At 42.4% G+C, this 22,024-nt stretch overlaps 1 protein-coding gene across 3 annotated transcripts in view; it reads left to right on the top strand.

Moving 5' to 3' along the window:
* Window positions 1–22,024, top strand: part of PRUNE2 (prune homolog 2 with BCH domain) — a 278,110-nt gene that overhangs the window by 200,140 nt on the left and 55,946 nt on the right. For all 3 annotated transcript variants that reach the window (XM_068236688.1, XM_068236694.1, XM_068236677.1), the window contains exons 9-10: window positions 2,929–3,031; window positions 18,823–18,954. In XM_068236688.1, coding sequence (XP_068092789.1) covers window positions 2,929–3,031; window positions 18,823–18,954 — 235 coding nt within the window. The remainder of the gene's footprint in view (window positions 1–2,928; window positions 3,032–18,822; window positions 18,955–22,024) is intronic.

Genomic DNA, 22,024 nt, shown 5'->3' with positions numbered 1-22,024 from the left:
GGTAACCCCTCCCAGATCTGCATGTCACTATTGAAAATACTACTATCCACCCTACCTCCCAAGCCCGCTGTCTAGGCGTTACTCTGGACTCTGAACTTTCCTTTACAGCCCACATCCAAGGTATTGTCAGATCCTGCAACTTCCACCTCCGCAACATCCCCAAGATCCGCTCCTACCTGTCCCCTGACACCACTAAACTCCTCATCCATGCCCTTGTCATCTCCCGCCTAGACTACTGCAATTCTCTTTTATCTGGCCTTCCCTCTAACCGTACTGACCCACTTAAATTGGTAATGAATGCGGCAGCCAGACTGATACATTCTTCTCACCGCAGCGCCTCTACAACTCCGCTCTGTAAAGCATTACACTGGCTCCCCATCAGCTTTAGGATCAATTTCAAAATCCTGTGCTTGGCCTACAAATCAGTGCACAAGACCTACCCGACCTACATCTCTGATCTGGTCCACAGGCACATACCAGCCCGCCCCCTCCGATCCTCCAATGACCTGCGCCTAGTCGCACCACGCATAACTCAGTCACACGCACGATTGCAGGACTTCACCAGAGCTGCCCCTACTCTCTGGAACTCTCTTCCACCAGCCGTCAGACTCGCCCCCACCTTTAATACCTTCAAACAAGCTCTCAAGACTCACCTCTTCACGCTCGCATACCCCCCTACACCAGCATCATAATATGTTCTGTTAGACCCCCTCTCAAAAGACGCACCTATTGTCTCCACCCAACCCTTTAGATTGTAAGCCTCTGGCAGGGCCCTCCTCCCTAATGTATCCAGCTTGATTATGCAATCTTACTCACAACCACCCTTCTTGTATACTCGAACAGTCTCTATCTTGACCTATGACACTATATTGTTATCAAATCATTTGCATGATCTTGTTTTGTTGTGAGTTTCCGTATGTTCTACCTGTATGTTAACCCATTTATCTATTGTGCAGCGCTGCGTAATATGTTGGCGCTTTATAAATACAATAAATAATAATAATAATAATACCCACCCCGTTTTAAAAGAACAGGCAAATGTTTGTGATTCATGGGGGCTGCCATCTTTGTCATGGGGCAGCCATCTTTTTGGTTGAAAGGAGGTGACAAGGAGCAGGAGACACAGTTCCAACTGTTCTGTGTCCTGATCACCCCTCCCAGCTGCACACGCTAGGCTTCAAATGTCAAATTCAAAATGTAAAAAAAAAACAATTTGCACCAGAACAGCAGAATGAGAGCAACAACATCAGAAATTCCATCATGCTTTGCACAGCATCAGGGGAAAAAAGCCCGGGCAGTTTTCTTCTGTGCAGCTAAAAATAAGGCTTGGATAAGAGAAACAAAGTTCTGATGCTGTGATACTGTTAAAGAAACACCAGGCCTTTTCAGTGCTGCTGAGTCGATTTTTAGTCCGGAGGTTCACTTTAAAGTTACTAACAACAGTTTATTTGAATTTTAGTTTGCAGCTAGATATGAATTTCTAAATTGCTTGTAACCATGGCAATAGCACACTGCTTGTTACGCCCATTCTTGTACATACTACTCACAGACTCTTATTTTACTGAATGAGCACTTAGCCTCAGGTACTATTTTGTGCCCTTAAGGTGCCCATTAACGGTACAATTTTTTCACCAAATGTGATCTTTGTATAGAAAATTCGCTGTTTACGAAGGCAATTGATAAGGAACAAATCTTTAATCGATTGCTAAATAGTATAAAATGGATCCAAAAGTTAGATTTTATGAACGAATTTGAAGAAAGAATCATTCAGTAAATGTGAAAAATCGATAATTGCCTTCCAATTAGTTAGGATTGTTCAAATTGCATCAGAAGATCGCATTTAGTGAAAAATTGTACCGTTAATAGGCAAGAGTTTGCAGTAAGCTGTGGAAGACCCAGATAGCTCATGGTGACCCGATCACTAGGAAAATACAAGGGGCTGAAAGAGACCGAAAAGCTCTTATGACACCCATTTAAAACTCCCCTTTGGATTCACTGTGTTTATATTAGTGTACTGGTTAAAGGGACTCCGAGCAGTGCCTGTGGGTATGCCTTTAAGCATACCCACAACTAATTAATTATATCCTCACACCTACCGGCATGATGTTTGTAATTATATCCCCCTGGGTTCCTTGTATTTCATTGCATTGCACTGAATGGAGCTGCCGACACTGGGGAAAGTGTCGTCCTGCATAATACAATGCTGAATAAGGAATCCAAGATGGCAGCCGTGATTTTGATCGCAAAAGTAACAAAAACTAAAAGGCATGGGGTGGCAGAAAGAGGAGAAAGAGAGCTTCAAAATGGTATCCATCCTTACATAGTTACTGCACTGCTCGGAGTCCCTTTAAGGGCACCGCCTTTGACATGGGAGACCAGGGTTTGAATCCTGGCTAGGGTCAGTACCTATTCAGTAAGGAGTTCAAGGCAAGACTCCCTAAAGGCCTATACACACGTCGGACTTTTGCGAACGACGGGCCACCCGGCGGATCGCTCAAGACCAGTCTTATCACCCAAACGACAGTCTGTACACACGCCCGATTTCGCGTGTGGACGACTGAACGACGGGACGTTCAAACGACCCGTCGTTCGCAAAAGTCCGACGTGTGTATGGGCCTTAACAGTGCAGGGTGGCCCCTTGAGCTTAGTGGCTGCAGCTCTTGAGCGCTTTGAGTCCAACAGGAGAAAAGCGCCATACAAATGTTCAGATTATTATTATATTACTTATGTCCATTTATAAATGCTAAGAATGCTTGCAATGTACATAGTGGTCCCATACAAAAAAGTAGAATTGTATTTTTCAAATGCATTAACTGCAGCTTAATGTTTTGCTCTTCAGTTACAAAGTTGTAGTCTACATAACCTTTTTTCTGGTGCTCTTTTACTACTTATTAAGTGTTTTGTAATGAAGTTGTGTTTTCCTGGCAGGCTACTATGGCGAGGGTATAAATGCCATCATTGTGTTTGCTGCTTGTTTCCTGCCAGACAGCAGCCACCCAGACTATCATTATGTCATGGAAAACCTTTTCCTGTAAGTATTTCACATAAACACTGTCACACTTTATTGTGATTCGCTGTCTACTTTATTTTGGCTCTTTGTGAAAACATATGTCTTCAGTGTTCTTAGTCGTGTTCTTAGACAACTCATACTCTACAACCAGCAAAAGGAATGTTCACAAAATCTGGAATGGCTAATCATTTAAATCTATTAATAATATATTGCCTTACTACATGAAAACACATCTTTGAAAAGGATTTAATGCAGGGGTTTGTTTATTTCTGGTATTACTATATGACACTTACATGGGTTAGGTGGAGGGCTTCATGCAAAACAGGACAATTACTAATTAGACAGCAGGAGATAGTAAAACATCCGTAAAATGACAAATATTCTACTATCGGCAATATCTTGTTCCTAACTGTGCTTGGGGATGCTTTTAAATGCAAATGCTTCATGCTTAACAAAGTGCAAGTGCTTGACCTACAATATGCTGTACTGGGTTGCACACGATGCTCTGTGTTAAAACACTCTACTGTACAAATATTGCATGTAAATCGTACAAACATCACTGCTCAGGTGGTCACTATCAAATTCTACAAGAGATTGGGCAGCTGTCACACCAGTAATGTTAGGAATACACGATGAGATTTTTCAGCAGATTTTCTGTACGATCGATTTTCTGATTGATTTTCCGATGGTTTTTCTGATCGATTTCCATTCACTTCAATGAGAAATCGATCAGAAAAATGATCGAGAATCAGATCGGACCTGTCTGAAATTATCTATCGAACCATCTATCTGCCAAAAAAACTCATGGTATATTCCCATCATAAACAAATCTTCCATTTGTAGCATTTGAATTTGGCACCAAAGACCTAGTCACTAGATACGGGCAACATGGTGGCAAAGTGGCTGGTTCTAAAACAACCCATAGAGATTGCAAGTTCCTAGAAAGCACAAATTGCTCCTGAAGCAGCTCTAGTAGGCTCCAGGCTCTAAGGGAGCTTTTGAATAGCTATGTGTTCACTCCTACCTTCCACTAGCAACGACACTCCTCACTAAGTTCTGCATACACACCAACCTGTCTGCAACAAATGTAATGACAAGCCTGTTTAGTCTTTGCAAACACCTTGATAAAGGAAGAAGCAAAAACTGTTTGTGAGAGGAATTCATGCCTAGGGCTTCTGGGAATGAGAATACAGAGCAAATAGAAAGCACAGAGAAATACAGTATCTCGGTAGAGCAGGAAGCCCTGCAACAGCTCAGCTGAAACACATATAATCTTATTCATTGTCTACTCTTATATTAAGGGCTCTGCCTCTGACATGGAGACCAGGGTTCGAATCTCGGCTTTTCCTGTTCCAGCACTAATTCAGTAAGGAGACTTGGGCAAGACTCCCTAACACTGCTACTGCCTATAGAGCGCGCACTAGTGGCTGTAGATCTAGCGCTTTGAGTGCGCCAGGAGAAAAGCACAATATAAATGTTCTGTGTCGACTTATTACTTATGCTGGGAAAAACTGCTTTATCCCTTTTCCTACTATTAACCAATGTTAACTGCAAGTTTTAGCATAACAATAGTATTATTTGTAACCCAAAGAGGAAGTAAAGCAATCCTATAATCAACACAGGACAATTGTAACTAGTATGAAAGATTATTTCAGCAGAAATGATGGTGACTTTATCACTGAATGTACCCAAACTGCATTACTCCATGTACCCAAACTGCTGCACCATGGACACGTACGAGGGGATACAGAATGCCCAGATAGCTCATGGTGACCCAGAACCACTAGGAAAGTATATGGGTATAAGCGACTGAAAAGCTCAGCTACTAAAAAGCACATAATTAACCACTTGAGGACCTAGGGCTTTCTACCCCTTAAGGACCGGCCACTTTTTTTCCATTCAGACCACTGCAGCTTTCACGGTTTATTGCTCGCTCATACAACCTACCACCTAAATGAATTTTGGCTCCTTTTCTTGTCACTAATAAAGCTTTCTTTTGGTGCTATTTGATTGCTCCTGCGATTTTTACTTTTTATTATATTCATCAAAAAAGACATGAATTTTGGCAAAAAAATGATTTTTTTAACTTTCTGTGCTGACATTTTTCAAATAAAGTAAAATTTCTGTATACATGCAGCGCGAAAAATGTGGACAAACATGTTTTTGATAAAAAAAAACCCATTCAGTGTATATTTATTGGTTTGGGTAAAAGTTATAGCGTTTACAAACTATGGTGCAAAAAGTGAATTTTCCCATTTTCAAGCATCTCTGACTTTTCTGACCCCCTGTCATGTTTCATGAGGGGCTAGAATTCCAGGAGGGTATAAATACCCCCCAAATGACCCCATTTTGGAAAGAAGACATCCCAAAGTATTCACTGAGAGGCATAGTGAGTTCATAGAAGATATTATTTTTTGTCACAAGTAAGCGGAAAATGACACTTTGTGAGAAAAAAAAAAAAAGTTTCCATTTCTTCTAACTTGCGACAAAAAAAAATGAAATCTGCCACGGACTCACCATGCCCCTCTCTGAATACCTTGAAGGGTCTACTTTCCAAAATGGGGTCATTTGTGGGGTGTGTTTACTGTCCTGACATTTTGGGGGGTGCTAAATTGTAAGCACCCCTGTAAAGCCTAAAGGTGCTCATTGGACTTTGGACCCCTTAGCGCAGTTAGGCTGCAAAAAAGTGCCACACATGTGGTATTGCCGTACTCAGGAGAAGTAGTATAATGTGTTTTGGGGTGTATTTTTACACATACCCATGCTGGGTGGGAGAAATATCTCTGTAAATGACAATTTGTTAATTTTTTTTACACACAATTGTTCATTTACAGAGATCTTTCTCCCACTCAGCATGGGTATGTGTAAAAATACACCACAAAACACATTATACTACTTCTCCTGAGTACGGCAATACCACATGTGTGGCACTTTTTTGCACCCTAACTGCGCTAAAGGGCCCAAAGTCCAATGAGTACCTTTAGGATTTCACAGGTCATTTTGAGAAATTTCGTTTCAAGACTACTCCTCACGGTTTAGGGCCCCTAAAATGCCAGGGCAGTATAGAAACCCCACAAATGACCCCATTTTAGAAAGAAGACACCCCAAGGTATTCCGTTAGGAGTATGGTGAGTTCATAGAAGATTTTATTTTTTGTCAAAAGTTAGCGGAAAATGACACTTTGTGAAAAAACACAATTAAAATCAATTTCCGCTAACTTGTGACAAAAAATAAAATCTTCTATGAACTCGCCATACTACTAACGGAATACCTTGGGGTGTCTTCTTTCTAAAATGGGGTCATTTGTGGGGTTCCTATACTGCCCTGGCATTTAAGGGGACCTAAACCGTGAGGAGTAGTCTTGAAACGAAATTTCTCAAAATGACCTGTGAAATCCTAAAGGTACTCATTGGACTTTGGGCCCTTTAGCGCAGTTAGGGTGCAAAAAAGTGCCACACATGTGGTATCGCCGTACTCGGGAGAAGTAGTACAATGTGTTTTGGGGTGTATTTTTACACATACCCATGCTGGGTGGGAGAAATAACTCTGTAAATGGACAATTGTGTGTAAAAAAATCAAAAGATTGTCATTTACAGAGGTATTTCTCCCACCCAGCATGGGTATGTGTAAAAATACACCCCAAAACACATTATACTACTTCTCCCGAGTACGGCAATACCACATGTGTGGCACTTTTTTGCACCCTAACTGCGCTAAAGGGCCCAAAGTCCAATGAGTACCTTTAGGATTTCACAGGTCATTTTTGTTTCAAGACTACTCCTCACGGTTTAGGGCCCCTAAAATGCCAGGGCAGTATAGGAACCCCACTAATGACCCCATTTTACAAAGAAGACACCCCAAGGTATTCCGTTAGGAGTATGGTGAGTTCATAGAAGATTTTATTTTTTGCCACAAGTTAGCGGAAATTGATTTGAATTGTTTTTCTTCACAAAGTGTCATATTCCGCTAACTTGTGACAAAAAATAAAATCTTCTATGAACTCACCATACTCCTAACGGAATACCTTTGGGTGTCTCCTTTCTAGAATGGGGTCATTTGTGGGGTTCCTATACTGCCCTGGCATTTTAGGGGCCCTAAACCGCGAGGAGTAGTCTTGAAACTAAATGTCGCAAAATGACCTGTGAAATCCTAAAGGTACTCATTGGACTTTGGGCCCCTTAGCGCACTTAGGGTGTAAAAAAGTGCCACACATGTGGTACCGCCGTACTCAGGAGAAGTAGTATAATGTGTTTTGTGGTGTATTTTTACACATACCCATGCTGGGTGGTAGAAATATCTCTGTACATGACAATTGTTTGATTTTTTTTACACACAATTGTCCATTTACAGAGAGATTTCTCCCACCCAGCATGGGTATGTGTAAAAATACACCTCAAAACACATTATACTACTTCTCCTGAGTACGGCGATACCACATGTGTGACACTTTTTTTGCAGCCTAGGTGCGCTAAGGGGCCCAACGTCCTATTCACAGGTCATTTTGAGGCATTTGTTTTCTAGACTACTCCTCACGGTTTAGGGCCCCTAAAATGCCAGGGCAGTATAGGAACCCCACAAGTGACCCCATTTTAGAAAGAAGACACCCCAAGGTATTCCATTAGGTGTATGGCGAGGTCATCGAAGATTTTATTTTTAGTCACAAGTTAGTGAAAAATGACACTTTGTGAAAAAAAACCAATAAAAATCAATTTCCGCTAACTTTTGACAAAAAATAAAATCTTCTATGAACTCGTCATACACCTAACAGAATGCCTTGGGGTGTCTTTTTTCTAAAATGGGGTCACTTGTGGGGTTCCTATACCGCCCTGGCATTTTACGGGCCCAAAACCGTGAGTAGTCTGGAAACCAAATGTCTCAAAATGACTGTTCAGGGGTATAAGCATCTGCAAATTTTGATGACAGGTGGTCTATGAGGGGCCGAATTTTGTGGAACCGGTCATAAGCAGGGTGGCCTTTTAGATGACAGGTTGTATTGGGCCTGATCTGATGGATAGGAGTGCTAGGGGGGTGACAGGAGGTGATTGATGGGTGTCTCAGGGGGTGATTAGAGGGGAAAATAGATGCACTCAATGCACTGGGGAGGTGATCGGAAGGGGGTCTGAGGGGGATCTGAGGGTTTGGCCGAGTGATCAGGAGCCCACACGGGGCAAATTAGGGCCTGATCTGATGGGTAGGTGTGCTAGGGGGTGACAGGTAGTGACAGGAGGTGATTGATGGGTGTCTCAAGGTGTGATTAGTGGGGGGAATAGATGCAAGTAATGCAATGGCGAGGTGATCAGGGCTGGGGTCTGAGGGTGTGGGCGGGTGATTGGGTGCCCTAGGGGCAGATGGGGGTCTAATCTGATGGGTAGCAGTGACAGGGGGTGATTGATGGGTAATTAGTGGGTGTTTAGAGGAGAGAACAGATGCAATGCACTTGGGAGGTGATCTGACTGCGGGTCTGCAGGCGATCGGATGGTGTGGGTGGGTGATCAGATTGCCCGCAAGGGGCAGGTTAGGGGCTGATTGATGGGTGGCAGTGACAGGGGGTGATTGATGGGTGATAGGTGATTGGCAGGTGATTGACAGGTGATCAGTGGGTTATTACAGGGAAGAACAGATGTAATTAATGCACTGGCGAATTGATAAGGGGGGGTCAGAGGGCAATCTGAGCGTGTTGGCGGGTGATTGGGTGCCCGCAAGGGGCAGATTAGGGTCTGATCTGATAGGTAAAAGTGACAGGTGGTGATAGGGGGTGATTGATGGGTAATTAGTGGGTGTTTAGAGGAGAGAATAGATGTAAACAATGGATTTGGGAGGTGATCTGATGTCGGATCTGCGGGCGATCTATTGGTGTGGGTGGGTGATCAAATTGCCCGCAAGGGGCAGGTTAGGGGCTGATTGATGGGTGGCAGTGACAGGGGGTGACAGGGGGTGATTGATGGGTGATAGGTGATTGGCAGGTGATTGACAGGTGATCAGTGGGTTATTACAGGGAAGAACAGATGCAATTAATGCACTGGCAAATTGATAAGGGGGGGTCAGAGGGCAATCTGAGCGTGTTGGCGGGTGATTGGGTGCCCGCAAGGGGCAGATTAGGGTCTGATCTGATAGGTAAAAGTGACAGGTGGTGATAGGGGGTGATTGATGGGTAATTAGTGGGTGTTTAGAGGAGAGAATAGATGTAAACAATGGATTTGGGAGGTGATCTGATGTCGGATCTGCGGGCGATCTATTGGTGTGGGTGGGTGATCAAATTGCCCGCAAGGGGCAGGTTAGGGGCTGATTGATGGGTGGCAGTGACAGGGGGTGACAGGGGGTGATTGATGGGTGATAGGTGATTGGCAGGTGATTGACAGGTGATCAGTGGATTATTACAGGGAAGACCAGATGTAATTAATGCACTGGCGAATTGATAAGGGGGGGAGGGGGGGGGTCAGAGGGCAATCTGAGCGTGTGGGCGGGTGATTGGGTGCCCTCAAGGGGCAGATTAGGGTCTGATCTGATAGGTAACAGTGACAGGTGGTGATAGGGGGTGATTGATGGGTAATTAGTGGGTGTTTAGAGGAGAGAATAGATGTAAACAATGGATTTGGGAGGTGATCTGATGTCGGATCTGCGGGCGATCTATTGGTGTGGGTGGGTGATCAGATTGCCCGCAAGGGGCAGGTTAGGGGCTGATTGATGGGTGGCAGTGACAGGGGGTGACAGGGGGTGATTGATGGGTGATAAGTGATTGGCAGGTGATTGACAGGTGATCAGTGGGTTATTACAGGGAAGAACAGATGTAATTAATGCACTGGCGAATTGATAAGGGGGGGGTCAGAGGGCAATCTCAGCGTGTTGGCGGGTGATTGGGTGCCCGCAAGGGGCAGATTAGGGTCTGATCTGATAGGTAAAAGTGACAGGTGGTGATAGGGGGTGATTGATGGGTGATTGATGGGTAATTAGTGGGTGTTTAGAGTAGAGAATAAATGTAAACAATGGATTTGGGAGGTGATCTGATGTCGGATCTGCGGGCGATCTATTGGTGTGGGTGGGTGATCAGATTGCCCGCAAGGGGCAGGTTAGGGGCTGATTGTTGGGTGGCAGTGACAGGGGGTGATTGATGGGTGATTGATGGGTGATTGATGGGTGATTGACAGGTTATCAGGGGGGGATAGATGCATACAGTACACAGGGGGGGGGGGTCTGGGGGGGTCCTGGGGAGAATCTGAGGGGTGGGGGGGTGATCAGGAGGGGGCAGGGGGCAGGGGGGGAGATAAAAAAAAATAGCGTTGATAGATAGTGACAGGGAGTGATTGATGGGTTATTAGGGGGGTGATTGGGTGCAAACAGGGGTCTGGGGGGTGGGCAGGGGGGGGTCTGAGGGGTGCTGTGGGCGATCAGTGGGCGGTAGGGGGCAGATCAGTGTGTTTGGGTGCAGACTAGGGTGGCTGCAGCCTGCCCTGGTGGTCCCTCCGACACTGGGACCACCAGGGCAGGAGGCAGCCTGTATAATACACTTTGTATACATTACAAAGTGTATTATACACTTTGTAGCGGCGATCGCGGGGTTAACATCCCGCCGGCGCTTCCGTATGGCCGGCGGGATGTTACGGCGGGTGGGCGGAGCCAGTTGCCGAGGGAAGCGCGCGTCATCAATGACGCGATCGCTCCCCCGGCATAGGAAAAGGACGCAACGCCCTAAGGCGTATTGCGGTCCTTAAGGCATCCACTTTGCCGCCGCCCATGGGCTGTGGGCGGTCGGCAAGTGGTTAAGTAGTGTGATGGTGCACACTTGGGGGCCCATATAGATGCGGGGACCCTTTTTCCTTATGGTAGAACATGGCAGGTATTGATATGGACAGCAGAGAATAAAGCCAGCGCTCACCACATGGGCTGCATTTGAATGACTTATCACCTCATGTGCACCACTTATACAGCTGAAATACACACTCAGCAATCAAACAGATGCAAAACATATGCATAACTAACTACTTACCGTGCAAACAGGAAAGCACAATGGGAGCTGCTAGCCTGGTAGTTACAAAATTATGGAAACAAATACGGGTAGCTGCCAGGGTAAAGACATATGCTTTTAACTTAGGTCAGATAGTGTAGGACATCTGCTGCGGAGAATTACCTCAACGTTTGTGCAGATGTCCAGTAAATTGTATTTTGCATGTAAACTATATTCGAAGGTATTGATATGGCTTTACACAAATACCTGTCCCTTTTTAATAAAAGGGAATGAGATAGATGAGAGGAGTATTAGAGCAGGGGAGGCGAAATAGTGAGCAAATGGGAGGTAGAAAGGAAGGCAGGGGAAGAAAGGTGTGGGGGCGGAAGGGGGGGGGGGGAAGAGGGTAGAAGATAGATATTGTAGGGCAAAAGATTGGGTGAAGGAGAGGAGGAGTGGGAAGAAGGAAACAAACAAGTACGGTATGTATAAAAGAAACACAGTAGAAACAGAAAAATGAGAAGAAGAATAAAGTGTTTATGTTTCTCTTCCCCTTTGTCTCCCTTCTCTCTTTTCCTCCCATTTTTCTTACCTTCTTTTCACTCTCACCACCTTTTCCTTTTCTCCTTCCTTCTTTCTCACATTACTATCCCCCATTTTTCTTCACTTTTTCTTTCATTTTCTTATGCTCTCCTCAATCATTCATCTTTCTTAGCTCTTTTTCCCTTCTTCCTTAGATGAATCTTTATATTTCCCCTTTTTCTCTTGTTTTGTTTTCCATCACTTGTTTTCTGTATTACTTTCTACTTTCATATTTTAATGTAATTTTTTATAAATTTTCTTAATTTTCTTCCTCTCCCGGCCTTTTTCACTTGTTATGGGGGAATGGTGGTCACTTTAGTTGTGACAAAAATTGTCACATGCCTCATGGTGGATTGCCCCCCTGGGCATACTGGGGGTTTGGGGATGGGCCCATTAATGTTTTCATTGAGGGGCACCTATGATTTTGATGTGAGCCAGAGAAACATTTATGTTCAATACAAAGCCACACAGGTTTCCTGCTTTCCAGAAAATGAAACTAAAAGCTAACACTTAATAACATTGAATTGCAAAAGAACTTGTATAGTAATGATATACTGTATTTGATATAGATTATTGTAGAAGAGTTACCCTTTAACTGACAGCAGGACACATGCAAAGCTGGGGCCTACAGGCACCATTCAATCCTTGTAAGTTAGTAGTAACATTCAACTATGTCTTTGCAATGTAAAGTTCCTAGAAGCCCACAAATGTCTGATTGCAGCTTCTCACCACAAGGCGTTCTTTAAAGTTACCTTTCCAGTTTAAATATGTACAGTTTGAAAAACTAGGCACACCATATTGTACGCTCCTCCGATGAATCAGGTGGGGTGCTCAGACGGATAATGGTGTACAATTCCACCGTGCTTCAACAAATCAACTCTTTATTAATAGTCAAGATGAGAATCCAAGGTTTTGGGGTGTCATAGTGTCCCTTTTTCAAGGACAATAAAGATGTGCTAATATCAGATTACTGTAGAGCGCTAGACTCTGGGTAACAAGCACATCACCTGTTGGTGAGTGCTGAATTCTGGACTGTGCTATAATCTGATATTGGCACATCTCGGTTGACCGTGAAAAAGAGATGCTATGATGTCCCAAAATGTTGGATTCCCATCTTGACTATCTACTTCATAAAGAGTCTTGTGATATCTTGGTGTGCCGACAATTAGTGAGTTAGCTTTCCAGTTAAGTCTGCATTAAGTTGTTTAAATTATGATTCTTTGCTGTAGTGGTAGCTGTACATTATCATGTGCTATATAGGAAGCTCCAAAGCTCTCACTTCTCTTCTTGTGTGTTATCCAAACAGAAGAACAAGAGGATGGACAGTGGCTTAAAACACCACTTGCATTTCTTTGAAAGCACAGATAATTGTACAGAGGAGCCCCCTCGTGGGAAGTGCTCCCCCCTACCTTACAGACTGGAGAGTGCAGGGAGGCCAGTTTCCTTGTGTGATTTGGAGAATCCTGAGCTTTTTCTGCAATTTTACATGTACAGTGGGTTGCAAAAGTATTCAGCCCCCGTGAAGTTTTCCACATTTTGTCACATTACTGCCACAAACATGAATCAATTTTATTGGAATTCCACGTGAAAGACCAACACAAAGTGATGTACACGTGAGAAGTGGAAAGAAAATCATAAATTATTCTAAACATTTTTTACAAATCAATAACTGCAAAGTGGGGTGTGCGTAATTATTCAGCCCCCTTTGGTCTGAGAGCAGTAAGTTGCCCATAGACATTGCATGATGAGTGCTAATGACTAAATAGAGTGCACCTGTGTTTAATATCAGTACAAATACAGCTGCTCTGTGATGGCCTCAGAGGTTGTCTAAGAGAATATTGGGAGCAACAACACCCCAAAGTCTAAAGAACACACCAGAAAGGTCAGGGATAAAGCTATTGAGAAATTTAAAGCAGGCTTAAGCTACAAAAAGATTTCCAAAGCCTTGAACATCCCACGAAGCACTGTTCAAACAATCATTCGGAAATGGAAGGAGTATGGCACAACTGTAAACCTACCAAGACAAGGCTATCCACCTAAACTCACAGGCCGAACAAGGAAAGCGATGATCAGAAATGCAGTCAAGAGGCCCATGGTGATTCTAGCTAGGCGAACTGCAGAAGTCTACAGCTCAGGTGGGGGAATCTGTCCATAGGACAACTATTAGTCATGCACTGTACAAAGTTGGCCTTTATGGAAGAGTGGCAAGAAGAAAGCCATTGTTAACAGAAAAGCATAGGAAGTCCCATTTGCAGTTTGCCACAAGCCATGTGGGGGACACAGCAAACATGTGGAAGAAGGTGCTCTGGTAAAATGAGACCAAAATTGAACTTTTTGGCCAAAATGCAAAACGCTATTTGCGGCAGAAAACTAACACTGCACATCACTCTGAACACACCATCCCCACTGTCAAATATGGTGGTGGCAGCATCATGCTCGGGGGGTGCATCTCTTCAGCAGGGACAGGGAAGCTGGTGAGAGTTGATGGGGAGATGGGTGCAGCCAAATACAGGGCAATCTTGGAAGAAAACCTCTTGGAGTCTGCAAAAGACTTGAGACTGAGGCGGAGGTTCACCTTCCAGCAGGACAACGACCCTAAACTTAAAGCCAGGGCAACAATGGAATGGTTTAAAACAAAACATATCCATGTGTTAGAATGGCCCAGTCAAAGTCCAGATCTAAATCCAATCGATAATCTGTGGCAAGATCTGAAAACTGCTGTTCACAATCGCTGTCCATCTAATCTGACTGAGCTGGAGCTGTTTTGCAAAGAAGAATGGGCAAGGATTTCAGTCTCTAGATGTACAAAGCTGGTAGAGACATACCCTAAAAGACTGGCAGCTGTAATTGCAGCAAAAGGTGGTTCTACAAAGTATTGACTCAGGGGGCCGAATAATTACGCACACCCCACTTTGCAGTTATTTATTTGTAAAAAATGTTTGGAATCATGTATGATTTTTGTTCCACTTCTCACGTGTACACCACTTTGTATTGGTCTTTCACGTGGAATTCCAATAAAATTGATTCATGTTTGTGGCAGTAATGTGACAAAATGTGGAAAACTTCAAGGGGGCCAAATACTTTTGCAACCCACTGTATATAACCAGCAAACATTTGTCATAGTATCTTTTCCATTTCACAATCCCGAGTTGGTTCCATCTAGATACATTTATTACTTCTCTTCACCTGTTACATCATTGGCATCAATTCATCAAGCATTACCGCATACAGTAATGCTGAAAACAGCTGATTTTACAGAGCACTAAGGAAAATGTCATTTCATTAACGCTGTTACTTCATCAAAAGCTGAGATTACCGAGCAGTGAGGTAAATTACCGACTGGGCGGTAAACACCTCAACAAATGTCAGTAAATGTCAATCCGTCAAGGTTACAGCATGCGGTAAAACACAGTTCCATTACCGGCAGTTCTGCTCTGTTGGAATCAGTGTTATACTCACAGAAATCACAGAAGCAGAGACAATTACCTATGACTGATAGGAGCAGAAGCCAATAGAATCAGCCCCAGTCGCCTGCAAGTCCCAATGATACATTTTGATAGGACCCGAAGGCTTCTCTGGCGGGTCTAGCTTTTCTTCCCCTAGGCAGTGAGCAGAGAGATCACAGAACTCCCTTCGGCAGTTTAACCTCTTAGGTTCCTGTTTGAAGATGCATAGGAGCTAGTGGGGAAATCACCTAAGCAGAGCACGTGTAAAGTTGTCTGGAAGTTCATCTAAGCTGTGGCAATTAAATAAAATGTTAAGCAGGGCCGGTTCTCTCATGAAGCAGGTGAAAAATTTGCATCAGGCGCAGAGATTACAGGGACAATATTTTTGTACTGTGTTTACACTAACAGCATGCAGTCATAGTAGGAGGAGGAGTGAGAGGAGAGCGAGGGGAAGAGGTGATCACTGGGGAAAAGCAGCTTGTTGTGCTGTGTGAGGAGTCTGACAGTGAGTGAGGAGGAGGGAGGCAGAAGAGCCAATAGAATCAGCCCCAGTCGCCTGCAAACCCCAATGATACATTTTTATAGGACCCGAAGGCTTCTCTGGCAGGTCTAGCTTTTCTTCCCCTAGGCAGTGAGCAGAGAGATCACAGAACTCCCTTCGGCAGTTTAACCTCTTAGGTTCCTGTTTGAAGATGCAGAGGAGCTAGTGGGGAAATCACCTAAGCAGAGCACGTGTAAAGTCGTCTGGAAGTTCATCTAAGCTGTGGTAATTAAATAAAATGTTAAGCAGGGCCGGTTCTCTCATGAAGCAGGTGAAAAATTTGCATCAGGCGCATGCAGTCATAGTAGGAGGAGGAGTGAGAGGAGAGCGAGGGGAAGAGGTGATCACTGGGGAAAAGCAGCTTGTTGTGCTGTGTGAGGAGTCTGACAGTGAGTGAGGAGGAGGGAGGCAGAAGAGCAGCAGTGTTTCATTTGACTTGCACAGCAGAAGGGAGGAGGTGGCACTGCCATCCTAACTGAGGAGGAATGGAGTGGCTGAGGGTGAGCAGCTTGTTTGTCCCAGACTTGGCACATCCGATTCCTCACTAGTTTGCCTCAAGCAGCAAAAAGTCTAGAACCGGCCCTGATGTTAAGAAGGACAGATTCAAAGCGAGCAGAGGCAGTATAACAAACAAAATAGCAAAACATGTACATCTAAAGGGATGTCGGGATGCTTCTTACTATTGTAACACTGTCTCTGCACACACTCTTCTGCTGTTACCGACAATGGGCTTTAGTAAATTACCAGACTTCTACCGCACTTGTGAAAATATTGATGAATTAGCACATTAAAGTCTAAAATACCGAATGCGGTATTTTCCCGACTTGTTGTTTTTTTTTTTTTTTTTTTTGTATTTCAATCAAACAGCCTTTGATGAATTGATGCCAAAGTGTCAAACAGAAAACAACAAAAGACGTATGCTTGCAGCAGGAAAGTCAGGAAATCCTTGTAATGTCCTGGTGTATGTTGCTTTTCTTCTTCAGTAAAGTCTAGAATAGATACTGAGTCTTTACTGACAGTGGCTATTTACTGCTTCACCAAAAGTTTCACAAAAATGTTGGAGGATGAGTATTTATGTAAATATTTAATGAAAATTTGTGAAAAGGAAGATTGAATTGCTTTTGCATTGGTGTCAACATGGTGGCCCATACTCAATTTTACTTTTTCCTCTGAGTTTTCTCCTAAGTGATTTTAAAACTTGTCAATAAAATGCTTTTTAAATCACCAGCAAACAAAAAAAATACTCAAAATAGAGTTGATGGCCTCTTTCCACCTACTTTTTTTTTTAGTACTTTATCAATTGCAACGTGCTGTAAAGTTATTCTAAATATAGAAGATGAAAAATTATCACCACCGAGAAAAAGTTAATTGCATATGGGTCCCTATGAGAAAATACATTTTTAAGGAAAATGCCCATAGGCCTTTATCCAGTAAACCTTTTCTCCTGAGTTTTCTCCCAGGAGATTACTTTGATCTTATCTAAAAAAATATTTTTGGGGAATTGAAACAGTACTAAAAAGTAGATAAAAAAATGATATCAAACTTATTTTGTGCAATTTTTTACTTGGCTGGAACTTAAAATGTATGTTATTAATAAGGTTTAATAAAATCACCTTAAAGAAAACTCAAGAAAATATGAATAGGATATGGGTCATTTTCAATGAAAAAAAAGAGAAGCATTTTGTGAAAAAAGTGGCTTTTGTGGTGAAATCAATGGCATGAATTCTGCAGACTCGTCACTACTAGATACCCTTTGAGCAAGAAAAGCTGTAATGGATCAGCTGGTGTAAAACCTCAGTTGTGTGTAACATGTATGAGTATTTCTCCTTTTGTATAAGTCATGAGGCAGTTGAAGGGCAATGATATGCATACATTCCTTTCTTGTCCTGCTTGTTCTTAGTGAGTGTACACAAGAAAATCATATGCTGTTATTGATGTAATTGTACAGTAATGAATAGATAGACACTTTGAGCGAACTATTCCATGCAGCCATGTTCATTCAATCTATAGTGACAAAGTACAAGATTCAGTAAAACATTTGATTTATTATTTTATTTATTACACACTTTGGTGAGCTACGAGTCACCTACTGATGTTATGTAGGCTGCATTGGGGAAATCTCCCTGCCACTGTTCTTGGCTTTGTTCACAGCCATCTCAGTCTTGATACTCCTGCTGCAGAGTTAGTATTTCCCTGATGATGAGACCAGCCTATATTACAGTTTACAGACCAGGAAATCTGGTACAGCAAGAAGTACAAATCCCGGAGTGCAGAACTGGTTTGACAACCTAAATGTATAATCAACCAGGCAAATGTTCAGTTGCAGGGAAGGTAGTCAGACAAAGGAGCAGAAACAATGTTGAAAGTCAGGCAGATTCTTACAAATATTTATGCCAAAACACACGACTCCACGCCTATCACCATAATGTGCATAAATGTGTGCTTGTCCAACTGTAGACCCACACCCAAGGAAGCTATCTGGAACCCTTATATACCAACCACAGAGGAGCCTGGACTGGTGGGGGATCTTGACATTGACTATGGGTTGGAAACCATAGTTAAAGTAAACCTTAAGTGTAAATAAGGTGCCCAGTTTAATATAACTAGGGCTTCTTCTAGCCCCCTTAGTTCTGGTCCCTTGCAGTTGTTCTGGTTTGATCCATTCAGCAGCTGTACCCTCCAAAAGCGGAATGCATGGCCTTGGGCTACGCACCTCTTTGATTTTGCTTCTGTGGCCATAGGTGTTTTACACATGTTGTTATATGCATTTGAGCACCATGAGCATTTTCCATGTCCACAGTTGATATAACCTGCAACTGTGCATGTGCAGTGTCTCAGTCAGCCAGCTTTCGAAAGAGGAACAGCTTCTAAATGGATCAAAATAAAATCGAGCAAAAAAAAAATAATAAAAAATAGCAAATTGCAATCCTAAATTGCAATTGCTCCACAAATGCGAGCACTAAAAAAAAATACTTCAGAAATCGCTCTAAAATCCCTGTACAAATCACTTGCAAAAACACTAATAGATTGGGATTAGCGTTCTGTAGTGAGTGCCCATGCGTTGATTATTCCAAAATGCCCCATACTACAAATATTTTGCAAATGAGCCTATTATCAAAAATAAAAACATGTGCATTAATCATGTTTTATACCACATCATAAAAGTATGTATTCATATTTTACTTTAGTATGCATTTTGGAGTGGAACATCTTTGACGGATAACTGTAAAATAAAAGACTGCATGCAGATGTGAGATACCGAACCACCATAATATATTAATAAATACATCTGTCTTTCTAGATATGTAATAAGTACACTAGAACTCATGGTAGCAGAGGACTATATGATAGTCTATCTAAATGGAGCAACGCCACGAAGAAAGATGCCAGGCTTAGGATGGATGAAAAAGTGTTACCAAATGATTGACAGGCGGTAAGGCAAAGTGCATATGTTATAACTCTGTATTTTATTTATTAATACCTATTTGTTGTACTTTTTACATACTGTATAATATATCATCATTTGCAACAAACCAAGATTTGCCTCTTGCACATAAATCATTTGTGCATTTATTATTATTTTTTTATTACCAGGTTTGCAAAATATGATGCAGCTTGCTAATAGGGCACAAGTCTATGCCTTTATCATTCGCAAGAGGTAGCTAAAGCAAACCTGAACTGAAAATAAACTGAATCCTAAAAAAGATTTTCCTAGAATCCAACAGTCTTATTTTCTGTTTCAAACCTGAAAACATAGGTTAATGTTTTTATAATCCCAGTTGGCCTTTTTACCAATCCCATGTACTCAGGTTTCATGCAGGAATTTCGTGGCTTGGAATTGGTGATTAATGAGACTTATGCAACAATTGAAGTCTGACTGAAGAAAAAGTGTTAGCTATTTACACCGATTACATACCTAAAATCTTAATTATTACAGTGAGAAAAAAGGAAGAAGCCTTGTTCTATGTAGGGATAGTACTGTGCATAGTTATGTTTATCTCATCATGTCCCTGATCAGTTCAAGTACCCTTTAAGGAGCTGTTGGGGGGTGGGAGGGAAACTTATCATTCCCTGAAAGCACAGCGCCAATAATTCACCCTGCCAACTCCTCTATTTGATGCTGAGAGAGTAACTCTGTGGCCAGTACTGTGGCTACAGTTATACAAAGTCCAGTCAGTTCCTCCCTTAAATGTAAATAACACACTGAGCAGGTAGTAATTAAACAGGCAATTGTTGGCCAGATAGCACAAAGCTGGGTACACACATGAGATAAAAGTCTTAATAAGCTAAGTAATAAATCTGCGGATCCCTGGGTGACATTGCAGGGCCAAGGCTGTGCAGACCCAAGCGAGCAACTTGTTATTTCCTATGCAGAGGTGTGGGAGTGTGTGTTTATGAAGCTTAGTTGCTGGCTGCAGTATTTTTAGGTGATCAGCATATATTATTCTGTCATCTAAAGTAGATGTAAACTTGGACACTAGGGCCCATATGCAATTCACTTTTTCTCCTTAATTTTCTCCTACGAGATCATTTTTAATCTTCTGTTTAAAATAACTTTTCAGCACTTTGCAATTGAAAAATACCAAAAGTAGGTGGAAAAGTACTGTCAAAATGATTCAGTGTATTTTATTTCCTTCTGGTGGCTTAAAAAGCATGTTATTGACAAGGTATAAAAATATCACCTAGGAGAAAACTCAGGAGGAAAAGTGAATTGCATATGGGCCTAGGTGCACTTTGAGTCAAACTGGTCTGGAGAAGATGGGGAGGCTGCCAGTATAGATATTCTTCTGTAAATAATATTTCCTAGGTTTAAAGGCTAGAATACTGTTCCATACATCTCATATGGAACAAATATGCAGATAGTGTTCAGGGGCGTAACTAGAAACTACTGGGCCCCCCTGTAAAACTTTGGATGGGGCCCCCTCCCGCCAATATTATATATTATATTTTCATAAGGTATGATCTTTGATAAGGTGAGATATTTGAGTTATTACGGTTTAGTAAATCAAGCCCATGGTGTGCAGAAAATGCATACAGGAAATCGACAGATGAGTGTGCACCCAGCCTCAGCTTATCACACTCATTCTGTCCATCTCTGATGGAGTAGAATTGGCTCAGCAGCCTTCTCCAGCATCACTACAGTACAGAGCACTTGGGGAGGGGTAGAGAAGTTGGGGGCTGGGCACCGTACAAAACAGACTACTGCACACTAAATAGGGACTGTCTACAAATCTTTGTCTATAAAACTGTGTATGATTGGCTATCAGAGGCTGAGCAGATGCAGTCATTAGAACAATTGTAGGCCCCCATGCAGCTGCATCCCTTGAGGCAGGGAACACACTTGACTGTTTTCGTACGCGTTTTCTGCCCAGAAAAACTGAGAACCCATGTTAATCAATGTGCTAGTACACACTTGCTGTGTTGTTCGCGCGCAGAAAAAAAACTGACATTCTGCATCCTGATTCTGCAGATTTTGGCAGTTTTCTGTATCAATTACATCAGCTGCTGTGAAAAAACGCGCGCGTTTTCCTGCATGGAAACACACTTAGTGTGCAGAAAAAGTATGCAGAAAAACGCGCGCGGAAAACTGAAAGTCAAGTGTGTTCCCTGCCTCAAGGGTCTATTGTTAAGCCTCTGATAGTGTTCTTGTGACGCTTACGTGGCTTTCCTGATCTGCATACTTATTTCAAGTAAATGATTCAGTAGTTACTGTAGCCTGAGTATACGGATTACAGCCAGACTACAAGGTTCAAAAGTGTTTTTTTCCATGTTTTATTTATGGCAGGTCTACCTTAAAGAGAACCTGCACTGAAAATAAAAAGTCTAAATAACCATACACAGGTCATACTTATCTCCTGTGTAATCTACTCCTCAATCTCTTTCTCCTCTCCTACATCCCATTGTCCACTGTGATCAATGGAATTCTCCATCCATTTTAAAAATGCCCATTACCCCATAACAGCTTCCTGGTCAGAACACTGTTAAAATGTAATATCCCCCACTTGAGCCATAAGGAAACATGAACATTACCTTGCACATTAAGTTGTAACTGACAGCTGCTGATATAAAACTGACAGTAACTGGTATATTTCAGTTCTGAGAAAATCTTGTCAGAACTGGAAGGGATAACTGTAAGAAGAAAATGGTGAGCTTCTGAGAGGTACTGACAGTGAGGTTAGTATGTAATATTCATTTGCAGCTACGTCCTGTGTTAATTTTAAATAATTTTACTCACTTCAGGTTCCACTCCGTTTAAGCAAAATGCAAGTCATCTGCTGCTGATTGTATCCTTAAAGAGAATCTGTATTGTTAAAATCGCACAAAAGTAAACATACCAGTGTGTTAGGGGACATCTCCTATTACCCTCTGTCACAATTTCGCCGCTCCCCGCCGCATTAAAAGTAGTCAAAAACAGTTTTAAAAAGTTTGTTTATAAACAAACAAAATGGCCACCAAAACAGGAAGTAGATTGATGTACAATATGTCCACACATAGAAAATACA

This window comes from Hyperolius riggenbachi, chromosome 1, assembly GCF_040937935.1.
Source record: "Hyperolius riggenbachi isolate aHypRig1 chromosome 1, aHypRig1.pri, whole genome shotgun sequence".
NCBI classification, from domain to species: domain Eukaryota; kingdom Metazoa; phylum Chordata; class Amphibia; order Anura; family Hyperoliidae; genus Hyperolius; species Hyperolius riggenbachi.
Note: the sequence above shows the minus strand (reverse complement) of the source record. Positions and strands in the feature narration are given on the sequence as shown.